This window comes from Gadus morhua, chromosome 22 (genome assembly GCF_902167405.1).
Source record: "Gadus morhua chromosome 22, gadMor3.0, whole genome shotgun sequence".
In the NCBI taxonomy this organism is placed as follows: Eukaryota; Metazoa; Chordata; class Actinopteri; order Gadiformes; family Gadidae; genus Gadus; species Gadus morhua.
The window spans coordinates 22,478,470-22,498,117 of NC_044069.1; the positions used below are offsets into that span (position 1 = coordinate 22,478,470).

General features: G+C 46.4%; 1 protein-coding gene across 1 annotated transcript in view; it reads left to right on the forward strand.

The window, feature by feature from the left end:
* The window catches only part of LOC115536270 (zinc finger protein 385D), a 46,748-nt gene that overhangs the window by 13,985 nt on the left and 13,115 nt on the right, over positions 1 to 19,648 (forward strand). Inside the window, exons 2-6 of the mRNA XM_030348052.1 lie at positions 2,324 to 2,419; positions 2,932 to 3,085; positions 12,327 to 12,632; positions 15,341 to 15,552; positions 17,989 to 18,090. Coding sequence (XP_030203912.1) covers positions 2,324 to 2,419; positions 2,932 to 3,085; positions 12,327 to 12,632; positions 15,341 to 15,552; positions 17,989 to 18,090 — 870 coding nt within the window. The remainder of the gene's footprint in view (positions 1 to 2,323; positions 2,420 to 2,931; positions 3,086 to 12,326; positions 12,633 to 15,340; positions 15,553 to 17,988; positions 18,091 to 19,648) is intronic.

Sequence of the window (19,648 nt, forward strand, 5' to 3'; positions counted from 1 at the left end):
ATTACGTAGCTGCTTATGAGCTTTTGTTCTCAAGGTTTGTCTTGACCCATGGTTCTGAGAAGTATTTGTGTTGGTTTTCCTTTAATGTTTGTGCGCAGATTATTTGGCTGGTCTCCCGTGCAGAACATTGCTGTGCTTCCCAGGTCTATGAAGGCGTAAGTTTCAACATACTTTCAACATACAAGCCTCTTGCGTGACAGAAACTCAATCAGTCGTTCATTGATGCCGATGGGGGATACCGGAATGCGCTGTAGCAGTTTACACTTCATAGCAAAGCCAACCAAATGATTACGGCGTGTGCCTTCGGGGACCCCCTTCCAGAAGAAAGTGTACCTAGCACCACCCTCTGACAGGGAGTTCTCTCCATGTAGTCTTGTCTCGCTGAGAGCTGCTATGTCAATGATGTATCTTGCAAGCTCCAGGGCCACCAGTGCTGTCCTGCGGTCGGGCCTATCAGAAGTTCCAGCCAGGTGCAGCAGTGTGCGAACGTACCACGAAGCAATGCTTAGCTTATTTTTATCTTTTATTTTCGACCGCGAGGGGGGATGCTCCGACGGTTGCGGCTTACCATCTGGAGAATGGGGAGCATAACATCTTTCGACCACCTTTTCTAGGTCCTTCCCCATCTCAGGGGTGAGCAGTGTGGGGCTGCTCCATAGCAATGGAAGCTGCCGAAAAGACGCGCTGCTCCATCCAACAGTCTTAACGACCATCACTCCATTGCATGGTTCAGCATGGTTCAGCTAGATACCCCCAGCCACATCCTTGGCCTGTACCCACCACCATTCCACAACGCCACAGGAGGGGGGGGCAAGAGGCTTGCGCATAGGTGAGGATTAAGGTGAGGGTGTGGGTGCGCAGACCTCACTGCCACCATCTTCACACCTACCAGATGGACCTCAAGTGGCATGAGGGAACCCATGACGACCTTCGTCTGGCAGGAGTTGCAGGGGACTGCCGGTGGTCCAGTCAGTTGGACTCCGCCTGTGCCTCTCCCCAGGTGCAGGTTTGTTTTCTGGGTTTGCTCCCCTAGCCACTGTACTCTCCTGAGTTAACCCACGTGGCTATGGGGTTGCCTTCTTCCGCCTTCCCAGCCGTTGTGGTGGTTCTCACACAACCATCTTCCGCCTGCTCCGCCGTTGGGGTCTTCACTTTACCCAAGCTGGGGCTATTTACCCATAACTGGGACAGCGGTTGACGGGCAACAGGGAATTTCCACTCACCGATGGGCCTGCATACCACGTCTCTGGGGCCCACTGCTGCTCCGAGATCCTGTACAACTTAGCTTGGGACCGCAAGGGACCAGTTACCATGTGTGTGCCACCTGGAGGCGTGTACGAGATCTTGGCAGTGGAGAGGCTATGTACCGGCTGAGGAGACTTACGCACTCGGCTCCTCTTTTCGCCCCTGATAACAAAGGGCTATCCGGTGGCAGCAGCTGAAAGCAGAGAGTAGCAAGTAGCATGCAGCATACACTAACTACAAGCACTACTACTCCAACACTACTGCACAGACTCATCACATGCCCTGTGAACACACACACACACACACACACACACACACACACACACACACACACACACACACACACACACACACACACACACACACACACACACACACACACACACACACTCTCTCTCTTTATGCTGTTACCGTTCATTGTGAATCTAATTTATCCATAGGTTAGACTTACATACTGATTCATTGCATCTGGAAGCAGAGATCAGATAACTGGCAAAAAGCTATGCATGCAGCAGGGCACTGTGTCATTATGGTGTTTGTATCCTAATGGCATCTTCCATTGTTTGTTTCCTTTGATGGAACAAGTAAGCTGTATTAGTATTGTGTTGTTCAGTAGATCATTTGGTCAGCCAGCACAGTGAAGATCAATAATCGTTTAGGTAAACCGTATTGTGCTTATAAAGAATGACCTCAAGGCACTAGAATTCTATACATTAAGATGCAGTTAAAGATACTCAAGGACAGCAGGGCAGGGGACACAGGGACAGGGAGAAAGCTGCATCCACTTTAGTTTTGCTTTTTTCAGAATGTAGAATCAGCTTTAGTGTATACTTTAGTGTCACCTTTTGTTTGCTCTGAAATCTCACAGGGCAAAAACAAACAACAAAGACTTGGGCATGCATGGTTCCAATCAGGATGGGATGCAATGATCACATCTGTCATGTTCTCTGACACACACAGCGATCGGTGTTCAGAACCTTAATCAGCATGTGGAAACAGTCAGAGTACTGATTACCTGTCTGGTATACATCTTGCGTTACCTTACCCTTATCCCAACGGGGCTGCCCTCGGGTTACAGACGGACTCCCTGCTGGTGCCTGGTTACACGCTCACCCTGCCCCTGAAGAGGAGACACAGTTCCTGCGGCGTCTGCAGACTCAAGTTCAACTCTGAGGTGGGTGGGGTTGTATTATTTCCCTTTTTCCGTGCTTTTACATGGATTCTTAGGGCGGGGAGGCTAATGCTGTACTGGCCATGTTTTACTTGTTTGATAAGTCAGTTCAGAGAAAAGTCATTTATTTTGGCTCTGAGCGAGCACCCAACTGTATGAATTGTGAATTTGAATGTCACCGTTGAATGATTGTTATTTTTGTACACATATTGTTGTGACTCTTGCGTGAAATAAACCTCCCGAAAGAATATGTGGATGTCGGTAGCTGTCGGAAAGACATCTTATCTGACTTCAATTTCTAACTTTTACTACATCCTGGGAAAACTGTGTGTGGACAAATCCAAGCCAGTAGGTTTGTTTGGAGAATCGAATGTTCTTTCTATGTATCGACAATGTCCCTATTTAAAAGTTTTGCTTTTTAAAAGCCTGGGGGTGTCAGCTGTCGATGAACTCTGAGGTAACCATATGGGGTGTGGACTAGATCTGAAACACACTTTGTTGACGTGTGTGTGCAGATGCAGGCCTCGTCCCATTACAGCGGCACCAAGCACGCCAAGAGGCTGAAGGCTCTGGACTCCATGGACACCAAGAAGACCTGGACCCCTGAACCGCTCATCAAAAAAAAAAAACACCCCCCAGACACAGAGCCCTGCAGCTCAGAACTGCTAGGTAGTGTGTGTGTGTATGCATGTGTGTGTCTAAATGCATGCATGCTTTTCCTTGCTCGCGTGTGGTCTGGCTGTCTCAGCTCCCCTGACTTTAATGTGTGACTTCCAGTGGCGGCTGGTGGATTTTAAAGTGAGGGAGGAAGGACTGCGTGCTTGGTTGCCATTGGCCTGCTTGCACTGTTAGTGGCGTTTGGTGGCATAAGTATGTGAGACTCAAGTTGTTTCAGGGTGTTTTGGTGAACTACAAAATAGAAGGGAGGGATAATTATGTGAATAAAATGTATACAAATCCACCAGTGGCAGCATTGTACTTTGAAAGTCGGTGGGCAGCATGTCTTGGACTACAAGGAAAGAAGGAAAGGATGTAAAGCCAATTCGTCAAATCAGGCCTAATCTTGATTCGTAAAACAATACAATTATCTGGGACTATTTTTGCCCTCAATGACTGAAGCTATTGGTTGTAATTTGGCTGTTTATTTTCAGCTACAATTGTTTTAAGAAAAATTAAGACACAAGACCAAAGGTGATGCCATTTAAAATGCACCATGCTCTCAATCATTCACTAACATCCTTTCCACAATATCAAACAGAACGGTCAGAGTAGCAAAAAATTAAAAGAACAACAAGAACATTATTTCACAACTATTTACATGGGCTGTAAGCCTAACACTGTTTCAGGCAAATGTGGATGTTAATGGATGTTCCAGAATGTTGTTGATGGTGTAAAGCCAATTAAGATTGAGGGACATCATTAATTGATCAAGTCAATCCTCCTCTCTGTTTGTGTTTCAAAGATATCAGTTACCTGGACATACAAAAGGGGATATTTTTAAAGTGTTTTCAGAATAACGGCGTGTGTAGCTCCACGTTTTCGCCACCCTTTCAGACGGCTTGGTAACCCAACGGAGGAGTGTCGAAAAATTTGCTCAACTTTTGGCATTAGAAACGCCAATATAAGCGAACAGAGCCGCACTGTACCGGAACGAACAGTAACGCACCGCTCGGTGGAAATGAGGCATACGACTGAGCGGGTTTGTTGGTTCTCATAGAGACTTGAGGGGATAACCCCTCCCTCCGGGCTGTATCCTGCTTATTGGTTCATAGCGCAGCCAGGGCTCCTGCTTATTGGTTCATAGCGGAACTCGGGCTCCAGCCTATTCGTGAATAGACGTTGGCGCAATCCAGATCCCTTAGCTAGTTATGCCCCCTCAGAGGAGGACTTTCCTCCTCTCTCCAGTTGAGCCCCATGTTATTCACCGGCCGCCAACACTTTCGGGGAAATGAATGAGAGTCAATGGAGGCTGAGGGAGGAACGTCCTCCCTGAAGTATTTGTCAATAGGCAATAGGGGGTGCTAATGTCCCTTTACCCAGGGAAACGAACATTACATATACAAAGGCATTAAAGTAGTCATATTTAAAGGCATTCATTCATTACAGTAGTCTGGCCAAGCTACATTTTTTATTCCTAACAATGTTAAGAAGGATTCTTCCTCCCTCTCCTCACTGGAGAAGCCTCCACAGGTGACTTCCCTTCTGTCGCCTCTCACTGTACTGTAGCCCCTTTTCAACAGATCAACCCCAATGTACAGAACACACCATGAACAATGTGTGCATGTGTCTATTTGCATTTATAGAGAGGTGTACAGTAAATGTGTATGTGTGTGTGTGTGTGTGTGTGTGTGTGTGTTTAAAGCCATCTCTAGAACAAGGCCTACAGATGTGTGGGAGAGTGTCTGCAACATTTGTCAACCTCTTTGAAGCCTTGGTATTTGTGGTGTGTTGTGTGTGTTTGTATACCTTACCTTGGGTACCTTGGGTTGGCTTCGAGCTGGATCGCTCAGGCCAAGATATCGAGTATCTCCACCGCCAACGTTCCCGTAATAGTAGATAGCAATTATTGACTCTTGCTACCAGCCCACTCCAACAGAGAGTTTCCGTTTGCCCCAGTGTAGCCAGGGGTAGGAGGAGTGTCAGGAACAGAATGGAGAAAGCTATCAAGTGCTGCCTTAAACTTGTCAAGGGTTGGGATCGACTTGATGTCTGGTGGTACAGCATTGTACAGTGCAGAGGCTGTAGATGAGAAGGAATGGAATCTCATTGTATTGATGCTGCTGTACTTGGAGCTGCCGAGAGGTCGCAAACATGTAACACCTCGCCTTTGTGAATGTTGGAAGACGATGTTAACATTGTTGGGGATCACTTCGTGGTAGATCTTCTAGACGAGAATCTCGATGTATCTCTCACGGCGGCGCTGCAGGGAGTAGAGGTCGAGCTGCTTGAGTCGATCCCAGTAGCTGAGGTTCGTGTAGCCAGCTATTTTGGCAGTGAATGAGCGTTGGATAGACTCAACCATGATGATATCGCAGAGCAGGTGGGGAGACCAGAGAGCACAGCAGTATTCGATGATGGAGCGAACGTATGTTTTGTAGAGCAACATCATAGTGTTTCTGTCTCTGACTGAAAAGGTCCTCAATACCCAGCCAGCTTTGCCAGAGGCTTCGGTTGACTTTTTGGAGATGTGCTGGCGCCATCGGAGATCCTTGTCGATGTACACACCAAGGTCTTTTACAACGTCGTCTGAGGATATTGATTTCCCAGATGGTAAAAGGTAGGGGTGCTTCAGATCCTGGTTTTTACCGTGTTGTAAAAGTTGGAACTTATTTTCGTTTAGTTCCATGTTGTTGCTGTTAGCCCAACGAACTACCGCATGCAGATCTTCTTGGAGAAGCTGGCAGTCTGACGGGGAGCTGATATTCTTGTGCAGCTTAGAATCGTCAGCAAAAACTTTTACTTTGCTGTGTTTAACAACTGAGAACAAGTCATTAATGTACAAAATAAAAAGTAGTTGACCCAACACAGTGCCCTGTGGGACCCCACTCAAAACCCTGATGATGTTGGATTCCACACCATCAATAACAACGTGCTGCGTTCTGCCGTGTAGGAAGCTGGAGCGCCACTGGTGTACTTTTCCCTGGATGCCGTAGAGATTAAGTTTTTTTAGCAGAATAGCATGATCGACTTTGTCAAATACTTTACTGAAATCCAGATAGAGGATGTCAGCGTTCTCGTCAGCATTCAAATCACACATGATGTTCTCAACATGGTGAAGGAGTTGGGTCAGGCAGCCATGCTGATCTTGATTGATGATATCCTTGGATTCAATAAAATCAACTAACTTAGCACGGAAGACCCGTTCGAACATCTTGATGAGATGAGATGTTAGGGAGACAGGTCGATAGTTGGCAGCTACCGATCTTTTTCCCTTTTTGAACAGAGGAATCACGCTTTGACTCTTGAACTTTGTCGCTATTTCTCCGGAGTTGAGTGATGATCTCCAGAGCTGAGTGACTACTGGGGCGAGCACGGTTCCACATTCCTTGAGGATGAGGGCTGGGAACTTATCCGGGCCAGCAGCTGAGTAGCGGCCCATTTCTTTGATAGCATCAAGGACATCGTGCTTGTCAAAGTCAATATCCGTTATCGACTCTGACTGGGCGACAAGCTTGGATACACGAACCTCAGCGAGGTTAGCTTTGTCGGGGTTGCTAAATGCCTTTGCATATTGCTCCTGCAATATACTGCCCATTCTAACGGGATCTGACTGGAGCTGGTCGTCACTGTCCAGTAGGGGGGCCAACAGAGGAGACAGGAGACTTTGACTTCTTTGCAAAGGAGTAAAAGGCCTTGGGGTTGGTCTTTATTTTGCTGATGGCAGCTAATTAGTCTCCCAGGCGTTGCTGCTTGATGTCTGCTTTCAGAAGCAGCTCGATGGCAGCTCTCTCGTCATTAAGTTTTAGAAGCTTGGTGACGTTTCGTGGAGGAGCAGGGCCTGCGAATCTGTACTTGATAGAGTTGATCCTGGCGTTGAGGCGCTTCTTTTTACGGACGAGAGCTCTTCGGGACTTGGGGATCTTTGAAGAGGATGAGGATGCGGCGGCTTGGCGTTTGTGGTTGTGTGAAGGAGCATGCTTCTTGCAAACTTGGACGATGATACCTTCAAACATGTCCCAAGCAACATCTTGTGGTGTCGTTGGATTGACGACTGTAGACCAGTCTACAGCAAGAAGTGCATTGTTGATGGAGTCCCAGTCAGCAGAGTTGAAGTTGATATCGTCAAAAGCTGAAGTAGGAGCATACTGCAGTTTGGCTGGTTGCTTCAGCAGGAACTGCGGATGGAGGAGAGTACAGCTCACGATGTTGTGACAGCTCCTGGCACCTCCTGATTGGCAGGCTGCCAGGAGCTGATTGCTGATCGTCGACACCCATGCTGGCTGCCCTCCTGCCGCTATAAAAGCTGCAGGAGTCAGCCACTTGGGTCTCTCTCTCTTGACAAATGGTTTGTTTTGGTTTTGGTATTGGTTTGGGTTAGTTAGGTTGAGTTAATGCTGCTTTACACACACCATACACTCATTCACTCACCCAGACACCGCACCCGTTACTGACTACTGACGTTCACGCATCATTTATTAATTTAATTTTGAATTGGTTTAAATAAATTATAATTTGGTAAAACTACCGGTCTTGCGTGGTCTCCTCCTTTGTCCTTCCCTTGAGACGGGATGTGACATGGGGGCTCGTCAATAAGTTGTTGCATTGAGTAGTTGAACAGGTTGGAGGAATATCATATAGGACAGGTTAGTAGTTGGTTTGGGAGCAGGTTCATAGTGGGTAATGCGGCTCATGCTAGGCTAACAGAGTTGATTGTCTGGTGAGCTCATGTCTGAGTTTGAACTTTCCCTGGTAGGCTTCTGTTGCGTTTCCCCTTTGGGTTACGTGAATTTTTTTTTCTTTTGTTGTTTTTCCCTTTTTGTAGTGCTGTGGGGCGTGGTTAGTGTCAATTGTTCAATGTCAATTGTCTCGGGGGCACATCCAAAGGATATTGGGGGTTGCCTGCTTGCAGGTCGCCTTTCAAACCGGCTGGTTTACAGTGCGTAAATACCCACCGCAAGCTGCATGAACATTAGGGTCAAGATTATTCAGGGTTGGATAGGCAGTTAGGGGGGAAGTTCTTATTCTAGTGGCATCCCAGTGATCAAAGCTGTTTTGGCATGGCTGCGGTAGTAGAAGCGTTTATTCAGTCTCTTTCTGAGACCTTGCTGGACAGCTGTACAAAGGACCAACTGTTGAAAATTGCTGATCATTTCGGAATTGAAATTGCAGCCACACGTCTGAAGGACACAATCAAACGTATCCTGAAGGCGACTTTGATGGAGGAAGGGGTTTTGGCTTCTGATGAAGGTAAGGGTTTACCAAGTACGATGGTTTCACCAGGGGGGAGTCTCACCTTTGAACAACAGAAGGAGTTGCTGCAGTTGCAGTTAAAACAGCAGTAAGAGTTGGTTGGTATGGAGATGAGTTGGTTGGTATGGAGATGAGTTGGTTGGTATGGTGATGAGTTGGTTGGTATGGTGAAGAGTTGGTTGGTATGGTGAGAGTTGGTTGGTATGGAGATGAGTTGGTTGGTATGGAGATGAGTTGGTTGGTATGGTGATGAGTTGGTTGGTATGGTGAAGAGGTGGTTGGTATGGTAAAGAGGTGGTTGGTATGGTAAAGAGGTGGTTGGTATGGTAAAGAGGTGGTTGTTTGTAAAGGGGATAAGGTGGTAGCTTTGTTGCCGGTTTTGAGTAGTCCCTTTCAGGCTAAATTCAGTGGCCCTTAGTCCGTAGGTTCTTAGTTCGTAGTCCGTAGGTTCCTAGGTCGTTTTTATGGAGGGGGGGGTGACAGCTCCTGGCACCTCCTGATTGGCAGGCTGCCAGGAGCTGATTGCTGATCGTCGACACCCATGCTGGCTGCCCTCCTGCAGCTATAAAAGCTGCAGGAGTCAGCCACTTGGGTCTCTCTCTCTTGACGAATGGTTTGTTTTGGTTTTGGTATTGGTTTGGGTTAGTTAGGTTGAGTTAATGCTGCTTTACACACACCATACACTCATTCACTCACCCAGACACCGCACCCGTTACTGACTACTGACGTTCACGCATCATTTATTAGTTTAATTTTGAATAGGTTTAAATAAATTATAATTTGGTAAAACTACCGGTCTTGCGTGGTCTCCTCCTTTGTCCTTCCCTTGAGCCGGGATGTGACATGAGCCGTGATCTGACTTCTCGGTCTTTGAGACTGACATGCTATGAATCATGTCAGTGTTGTTGGAGAAGATGAGGTCAAGGATGTTCAGGTCCTTCCGGGTCGGCTCATCTACTAGCTGCTCAAGGAAGTTGGAGGACATAAACTCTAGTATTGCTAAACCAGTGTTCCTGTCAGAGGCTAGGATACTGGAGGTAGGCTTGATAGACCTAGTCGACCAGTCGATGAATGAGAGATTGAAGTCTCCAGCGATGTACAGCTCGGGTACACCTGTTATACCGTTGATGAAGTCTTGTATAACGCACAAGCAGTCGTCGAACATGTCCAACGGTGCTAGTGGGGGACGGTACACTCCGACAAGCAAGAAGTTGGAGTTTGCGTTGTAGATCAGTGCGTCTTCACAGTAGGAGTTGGAGTAAACTTTCACCATGTCAGCGGGTATGGTGTTGTGAAGATAGATGGCTACTCCACCTCGGGCACGTTTGTCCCGATCAGCCCGGAACGTGGTATAACCAGGGATTCCGGTCTCGGCTTCGAGATGGTAGGGCTTCAGATGGGTCTCTGTGAGGATGAAGAAGGGGGTATGCAGCGTGCTCGATGCAACGTTCTCCTGAAGAGACTTGATCTTCCAGCGTTGGTTTTTGATCCCCGGGTCCATTCCCTGGACGTTTAGCAGGAAGGTGGTGGATATTGGGAGAGGAGATGGCCGTCCTACAATCCCTTCGGGGTCTGGCAGGGGAGGGGATGTTATGCTGCGTAACCCTGTAGAGGAGGAGGAGGAGGAGGAGGAGGATGATGATAGAGGGATTGATGAACCTCTGGGTAGTACTGCATAGGAGACGGGTGATACATCTGCCTGTTCAGGTTGAATCGTTGCTGATGGTGGAGCCCCATCATTGTCTGGAATGACGTCTGGATCAGGGAGGACAGATCCTTGGTGACCTCCTTTGTCAGGTCTGCCTTCATCTGCGCCAGGTGCTTGAGAAAATCCTCGTGGTTCAGGGGCTTGGGGCTGGAGGAATTTTTGTTTGCTTGCGTTTTTTGGGATGACACGCTATCATTCCTGCTGCGCTTGACGGGCTTAGAAGTGGGCTTTCGTTCGACACTGAACGTTGTCTTCTTTCCTGCAGCGGTTTTTTTTTTTTGTTAGATGTTTTCTCATCTTTAGAGCGCTTCACACCACGGATGTGTATCAGCTTGCAGTTCTCGTTGAGACACATTTTTGTGGCGAGACCATTCAGGCAGAGTGAAGCATGGAAATAACGGCACTTATCTCCTTTCTTGCAGCCCCGTTTGCCTTCGGGACCGTTCCTCATGTGTTTCTTGCACCACGTGGGATGGTAGTTAGCACATGGACCGCCTGTTAGTCCTGTTATTCCATGGGAGCATTCATGTTTCAGGAGCAGGGGGCAGACTGGCTTGGAGCGATCGTACTCGGAGTCCTGGAGGAGCTTCTTGTCGCTGGGATCGCTATCAGATGCCAGACGCTCGCTGAGAGGGGCAGTTGACTTGAGCTTGGTGTTATCAGCAGGTTCCAATTCGACAGGGGGAGCTACCTGTGAATCCGGAGCCGGGTTCTTCCTAGCAGGGAGGCAAATGCTGCAGAGAAAAACTATGCCAGTTTCTTCGTCTATCAAGGTGTCTGCATAACACCCGAGATGTCTGGGTCTACAGCACATGAGGCACACTACCTCGCTGGTGGTGTTCTCAGAGCTGTAGGGGGAGTAGTCCTGGCTGCATTTGAGGCAGGTGATGGTACGTGCATCTTGGATGAATTGCACGATTGCTGTAGCAAATGCAGGTTTCGTGGTGCCTTTGAAGGTAGATAGTTGCGCTCCAAGGGTTGGGAAATCCACTTGAGCCGTTGATAGAAGGAGCTTAAACGCAGCCTTCATATGCTTCAGGAGGATGGTACTTGTGCTACCAAGTAGGTCAACATTCCGCTGGAATGGCTTGTCGTGTTGGTAGGCGTCGAAGAGGGTCTTTGTCTCAGTGTCTCCAGCCAGGGATTTGAGCTTCCCGATTAGCAGTTCATCTTTCGAGAAGTCAGCGGCCGAGGAAGGCATAACCAGGAAGTGGGCCATTATAATTCAGCATAAACATAGACAGTCTGAGTCACACACCTTCCACTGTCCGCCTGTATACACACAAAACGAACATAGGCGTGGGGTGCCTATGTTCGTTTTTTTTCTCCACGCATGTAGGAGTAAATTTCATATGATAGAAGCAAAGCCGTGATGAAGTGGCTGCAGTTCGGTCTATTTGCCAAAGACAGCACAAGATATATATTATTAGAAACACACACACACAATGAAGGAGAGACTATTTTCAAGTCGTAGTCGCTAAACAAGGCAGCTCTTCAGATTACGAGAGAGAGAGAGAGAGAGAGAGAGAGAGAGAGAGAGAGAGAGAGAGAGAGAGAGAGAGAGAGAGAGAGAGAGAGAGAGAGAGAGAGAGAGAGAGAGAGAGAGAGAGAGAGAGAGAGAGAGAGAGAGAGAGAGAGAGAGAGAGAGAGAGAGAGATCAGTAACAATAATAAAATAATGGATTTAATTCATATAGCGCTTTTCTAGACACTCAAAGACGCTTTACAGTGAAGGGGGGACCTAACCACCACCAATGGTAATGGTTGATATTATTGCGCAGTGAACATCTAAATCTGAGTATTTTGAACCAGCTGGCAAACCCAATAGATAGAGTCCAGATTTATTGACCGTTTTTAAAGCAGTTCTATATAATGCGGAGGTTGATGGGGCTCATAATTGCCTTCGGCAGAGACTCTTTATCTTCCTCTCTCTCTTATTTGTCCAGTGAAGCCTCACCCTTACGCTTGCTCGCTCTCTATTCATTTCCTCTCCATTCCCTCTCTTTCTTCTATCTTTTCTGTCTATCTTGCTTTCCCCTTTCTCTCTGATTCTCTCTCTTGCTCGATTTCCTCTCTCTTCTTCTCTGGTAACAACACTGGACAAACGTTTGTCTCTCTACTTAAACCTCCCACCACTTTCATTTGGAGCCGGTATTTCTTGAGCCCAGACACAAACAAACACGAGCACAGACGGCGCACAAACAATCAACAGCACACTCACACTCAAGCACCACTTTACTCCGTCCTCCCTTCACCAACTTTTCTCTTGATGTCTATTATCTCGTGCCTTTAGATTGGGCTGCTACCCCTTCCACCCGGGAGGAGGTGGAGTCTCTGGGTAGCACCGGCGTGGCCACCCTGAAGGGGGAGGGGCCTGACCCCTCCACCACCTTCCCTTGCCCATCGGGGCCACCAGCACCACTCGGAGATGGAAAAGGCCAGACGGCGGTGGGGGAGGTGGGGATGGAGATTGTGGAGGAGATGATGGCAGCGGGGGAGGAGACAGAGAGTGAGGATGACAAAGCCATTCGTCTGCTCTATTGCTCCCTCTGCAAGGTGGCCGTAAACTCCGCCTCCCAGCTCCAGGCCCATAACAGCGGTAAGGAAGAACTCTGTCTGTTCAGCGTGTGGTCAAGTGTAGTGAGCTGTAGCGTAGTTTAGTGTAGTTTAGAGTAGTCTAATAGGATGGTGTTATTAAAGATCCCATATCATGCTTTTTTAGGGTTAATATTTGCTTTTGGAGGGATTGTTAGACTAGGTTTATATTCCTGTATGTTAGAAATACCCCTTATTATTCTCACATTGTTGATTTCCGCAAAACCAATTTCACTGTCTATCAAAAGCGTTCTGTTTTGTGTCATATCGCCTTAAGGCCCCCCTCCCGAGTAGCCCACTCTGCTGTGATTTGTCTGACGCTTTGCGATGGTGTCTGCAAATTCACACCCCTAAGAAGTTGTAAACATTGTTGATACCTGGGAGGTGTGATTTCTGCTCTACAGCAGCGCCCACTGCACAGTCTGACGTCACACTGTTACGGAAGTAAAGTGTGAGCGCAAACGAGCTGTTTCACGCCCTTATTGAGGGGCGTTCTCGTTGGGCGCAAATACTCCCCCTGGCTCGGACTTAAGGCCCCGTTTACACGAGGACGCTTGCGGGTAAAAACGACAAAATATTTTATCGGAAGTGCCTTTCGTTTAGACGTTGACAGCGTTTTTGGGGCATGAAAACGCATAAATCTGAAACCCTCCAGAGTGGAAAAGTTGAATACGCTCCGCCGTAGCGTTTACGTCTACACTGCCAAGACGCAAAACACTGCTCAGATCTGCTCACGTCGCGTACGCGTTTACGTCACATACATGTGCCAGTACAAGGAAATAAACAAACATGTCAGATTATTTCCATGCGTCGGACCTTCAAGCTGCTCTGGCAGCTCTAACAAGCGTACAGGAGTCTTTTCACGAAATGTACAGGATATGTACAGATAGAATTAATGCACAGAGAAGGATCTTTTAGTTTTTTGCGGCACGGATGAGAGAAGAAGGAAGATTCTACGCATGCGCTCAGACATGGCGGTGTTGTGTGATAGTGTATCACAGCACCACCTAGCCGCCTGACATGCATACCCAGTCGAATTCCACACATTTTTGCGTCACCGTATGCACGCAGATTTCCTCCCGAATACGCTTGTCTAAACGCAGAATAAAAAGTGAATACGGGACGCCACTTTTGCGTCTTCTGTTCAGACCGTCATCGTGTAAACGTAGCCTTAAATTTCTCTAGCTTAGCAGACATCTGCCACTTCTTCAAATATTAGACCTTTTTATAACACAGCAGAGGAGGCTGAATAGACGGTGATAGCAATGGGGATGTCATCAAGAGTACATTAATTCGCATTTTGTTTCACACGTTCAAATTATTAAACTAGAAATGAGTTTGCTTCTGGGCTGAAGTCGCCACCATAGTTTTCCGTAACAAGCAGAAAAGCTTTCTGCACTTTCTGCAAGATGATCGGATGTGGGAAAGTGAGGAAAAATACAAACAAAACCAAAGTTGTTCATTTTATGTTGCACTGCCCTTGAAATTCCTTACCATCCATCTACAAGCTTTTTAGAATGTTTCATAATATTAACGGTTCTTTTGGTGTTTTAGAGATAGCAAAGGCAAATACGGTTTTATTGTGTATGAGCTAATTTTACAAACAAATTTATATTTACCAACGTATCATTGAACTCTTTCCATGGGCCGATACTCAGTCCAGCCATCACGGTGTACCGTATCGGGTGTTTAATAGAATCCACAACAAGCACTGTACAGGCTTTTCTAACAATAATAATAACGATAATGTTAATTTATGTTCAGGTTCAGTAAAATATAATAGTAATGATAAAAAAATCCTGTGTTTTAAAGCGTTGCCCACAACAGGATAATAAATAAGCATTGTGTTGCTGCTCAAGCAGCTGATAATTATCTCTTAGTTTGGTGTCAATGCACAAATGCAGATTGTACACAATAATTTAAATCAGAAATATCTCACCTGCATTTCAAAAACATGGGCATTCACATTTATTTTTTTGTGTTTATTTCCATAGACTGAACTAGGACTAAACCTCTAAATGGGTCTGGGATTATTCAAGTAGCTTTTATTTTTTTGCACAAAGATTAAAGCCAGGCAATTTATCTCAGTGCATTTTTGGTCATATTCTGACAAAAGCTTTCCACAAGGCTCGGAAGACTCATTGCTAAAGCAAGCTAGTCAAATTTTTTGGAGGAGTGGCTTTGAGGGAGGCCAGGATTTTTTGGTGGGATAGATTTTAAACTTTCACCACCTTGTCAACTCTACGGTATGCAATGTATAGAATGGATGGATGTCCATGGATGGATAGAATTTAACGGCTAATCTTTTAAAAAAAGTGTAGATGTACATTAAAAAGATAAGCCGTTAAATAGTGTTCCACTACTACTACCACCACTGAGAAACTCAATCTCAAGCATTGCATCCATATTGCACTTTTTATATAAAATAACAATAAGTTACTATAGATGCAACTTGACCATGGTCCTTTCTCTCTCTCAAACAAAGGCAATCAAATGTGTTTTTATCGGGCAACGCCCTTCTCTCGATCGCCGTGTTCTGAAGCTGTCCTTGGACGATGCGAGTGAGAATCGTAGCTGTTGTTGGATGAGTGTCAGAGTTGATGTGGCTCCCCCTTTATGTGTATTGAGATGTCTGCTTGGTGAATGGTGGCACAGCGCCCACGCCTGAAAGAAGAGGGCCAACTATAGTTGAAGAACTCTCTCTCTCTCTAGGTACTAAACACAGCACCATGCTGGAGGCAAGGCGAGGGGGCGGAGCCATCAAGTCATTCCCCAGATCAGGGGTCAAGGCCAAGTATGCGGCTGCTGCGACTGCTGCAGGCCCCACTGTGGCAGCCTTGGTTGCATCCACGGGACTGCAGAACATGACGTTCCATTGCGAGATCTGCGACGTGCACGTCAACTCCGAGACGCAGCTCAAACAGGTGTGTGGTTGGAAAAAATATCAGTTGGCGATAAATCGAACAAAAACAAAACAGTTTATTTCTCCTGCCATCACATCACTGTAACAACCTCAAAGGGTTTCACAGGCTCTGGCTTTGCCAACAAACTTACCTTAGAGCTCATTGATAGGGTGTGAAAATGTGCAAACTACTCCAAATAAAGTATGCCCTCATTTCAGGATAACACTGCATACTGGTCTTATTACGATTGGGGCAACTGATATCAAAGGCCACACCTACCTTGTGAAAACAGAATACATATTTTTGCAATTTTTGCACAGAAAGATCCTTCTGGGCTAAAAACCTTATTTTTTTTTATCTTGTCTTGATGAGGGAATTTCTCAGGCCAATGAAAATGTAATTTTTAAAAACCTAGACCAAGATGTATTTACTTGCTTTCATAGAATAAACGAAAGATGCATACATTTAGACATCTTGTTCCATCACCAATAAACTGTTCCAATCCTAACCACCTGTTGCTGCAGGTGTTGCGGCCATTTCAGCACACACAAGATAGGTTAGATAGGATCTTTAATAATCCCTCGGGAAAGTTTCCTCAGGAAATTGCACTTTCAGCAGCAGCCAACACCATGTTACAAAATAAAATAAGAGTAAAAAACTATAAATGTGAAAAAGTACAAAATGCTCAATGCTAAATCGAAAATGCTAAAAATGTAAATGCAGGGGAACAATATACAAGAATATATTGTGGTAACCCGGTTCTATCAGCCCGCCTCCGATCAATGAACAAGAGTCTCTGATGCTCAAACTGCCAACAAGGCACGTTTATTAAGTCCAAAAAACAGAAAAAAGGGGAATCACCCGTCAATGCAAACTCTAGACCGGGTCCTGGGGCCAGGACCCGGGGTTGAGTGGGACCGTGCCAATGCGACCCTTAGCGCCCTCTGGGGGAAAAGGGTGGTAGACTGCTAGTATTACCTGCCCCCTGGGCTTCCAGGGCCGCCGTGTCGGGGCCGGGTTGCCACAATATACAATAGTATTCATAGTATACAAGCCAATATTTACATGCAGGAGTGCTTAAACAATGCAAAAACACAGTGCACGAAAACTGTATCAAACAGCCAAGTTGTGTTTGATATAGTGTAATGTTATGTAGTGGGTGGTGGGTCAGGCCTGGTGCTCCACCCTAACCTCTATCCTCCAAAGTTGAATGGCAATGGGGGACAAAGGAGTTTTTCAGTCTTTTGGTGTTTCACTTGTGGAGGAGCACCCTATCGCTGAACGAGCTCCTCTGATTGCTGATAACAGTGTGCCGAGGATGGCCGACATTGTCCAGAATAGCCAGCAGTTTGTTGATTGTTCTCCTCTCTGCCACTGTCACCAGAGAGTCCAGCTTCTTGCCGACCACAGAGCCGGCCTGCCTGATCAGCTTGTCCAGCCTTGATGAGTCCTTTTTAGATATGCTGCCCCCCTAGCACACCACCGCGTAGACAGAACATTTGCGACCACAGACTGGTAGAACATCCACAGGAGTTTCCTGCAGATGTTGAATAATCAAAGCCTCCTCAGGAAGTATAGCCTGTTTTAGGCTTTCTGGTACAGATGGTCTGTATTACTTGCCCAGCTCAGCTTGTTGTCAAGCCACAGTCCAAGGTTCTTGTAGGAGACAACATTCTCAACTACAGCCCCCTCAATCTGAACTGGTCTACGCTGTAGTCTGAACTTCCCATAGTCTATGCCCACCTCTTTGGTTTTTCGAGGTGTTGAGCTGCAGGTGGTTTGTGTGGCACCAGATGACAAATCCCTCACAAGGCTTCTGTACTCCTCCTCACTATCACCCCTTATGCATCCCACAATGGCCGTGTCATCAGCAAACTTCTGAATGTGACACAGCTCAGAGTCCTAACAGAAGTCAGAGGTGTAAAGCGAGAAGAGTAGAGCGGCAAGTACAGTCACTTGTAGTGCTCCTGTGCTAGTGGGTTGGCATGTTGCACCCGCCTGAGCCTTACAGGCCATCTATTTACAGTGTACCTGTGTGATCACAACAATACACTTAATCTGCTCTCAGGGTGGTTTAACAGCGTAAATATTTGAGCCAGGTGGTCATTCATCAGTTGATCTGGACCGGAACCTGTGAACGGTTCTCTATTGATGTCCATCTGTATGCACCTGTCAATCCAAACTCGCTGATTCTTTTAAAAATCTGCTAACAAATATTCCGACATTGATAAATGTGGAGGAGGAAAACATAAACATTTCCAGATGGAGAACTTTGGTGACATTTTCCTTAATTTCCTCTCTTCCCGTGAATACCCAAATACAGCAAATTTGTTTCGGCTGGCTTTCCGCTCTGGCGCTGGGCCTATTGACATCTGTCTGTGTCTGTGCTTCTATCCCTCTCTCTCTCTTTTATATTCCTCTCTCTCTCTGTCCCTCTCTCTGTTTATAACATTCCAGCACATCAGCAGCAGGAGACACAAAGACCGGGCAGCAGGCAAGCCGGCCAAGCCCAAGTTCAGCCCTTACCCCCCTACCCCACGAGAGCACGGACTCCAGGCTGTGAGTACCCCTCCCTCCCTGGCTTTATGCGGTCAGAAATCCTGTGAGAGCCCACCACCTCCGTGTGTGTGTGTGTGTGTGTGTGTGTGTGTGTGTGTGTGTGTGTGTGTGTGTGTGTGTGTGTGTGTGTGTGTGTGTGTGTGTGTGTGTGTGTGTGTGTGTGATGTTTAAGGGCCCACTCCATGGAATGCATTTATTCTCTTATTCCTTGGTCTCAGTGTGTCTTTGTGTGTCTTTATATGTCTTGGTGGGTCTTTTTGTGTCTTGGTGGGTCTTTATATGTCTTGGTGGGACTTGGTGGGTCTTTGTGTGTGTTGGTGGGTCATGGTAGGTCTTTGTACGTCTTTGTGGGTCTTGGTGTGTCTTAGTGTGTCCTGGTGGGTCTTGGTATGTCTTTGTGTATCTTTGGCCATATCCCAATGCACCCCTTCACCCAAACCCTCACCCATACCCCTTCAGCCTACCCCTTAAGCCTATCCTGTCGCAAATTATTTTCCGTCAAGGATTGTTGTCCGTCATCACAGTGAATTTCACCGCGTATAAATAATCATGGAACTTATCCACAACTGCCTACTTAAGGGCTAAAAACTCAAGCTGGGGAGTATGATATCTCTTTTCTGCAGCACTCAAGCCTCTACTATCAAATGCGATAGGCCTAAGGCCGGCAGAATACACCTGATTTAAGCCAGCCCCTAGCGCTGTAAAAGCCGTATTGCAGGTTAACTACCACTGTCGATTAATGGGTACACAAAGTACTCAATATATGCATGTCATTTTAAAAATGTCTCCAAAATGGTGTAAAAGTCCAGTGTTTGTAGTAACGGGTGTTTTCTAATGGAACTCGCGATGACGTCACGTTGGTGAGACGTGGTGGAAGGTAGCCTCAGCCTAGCATTAGAACTATGGCCTAAGAGGTGGCAAGAACCAGAAATACCATGTATGATAATTTCGAACCTGGCGGTGTCGCAATTTAAACCAACCACCGCAACTTTCCCGCAAATTTGACAGTGGCGTCGTCTTGAACTGACGTCGACAAACTACCTTCCGCCTTACTTCCGTGTTTACTACATCAAGCGATTCAAGCATTCATGCTGCATGTGCGCGTCCAACGATTGACACTTGCCAAACAAAATAACTGCGGAAGATTACTAAATACTTAGACCTATAATACTAAATAGGCCTACTTTAAATCAGCACCCTCCATAACTGCACTTGGTTATACGATAATATGATAAAAATACAAACGTGCTAATCTCCCGCTATTTGTTCACGTTGATGTTGATGCTATGATTCGATTGGTGTGAAGCCAAGGGCTCGGTGGTTTCCTTTGGCACCCTGCTGACTAATCACAGAAGGGCTTCCTCGCAGTGTGCAATATCGTGTTTTACCGCGTATTCAGTATTTAACATTTAGAGGGGCGCTGTTTTGAAATTGAAATTTATTTTGAAATGCTCAATGAGACGAGAAAATGTGGATGAAATGACAGCAACACAGCACCAAAGAATAACCAAAACTGTTAAAATAAATGTTTTTATTGGATGACAACTAGGCTACAGTC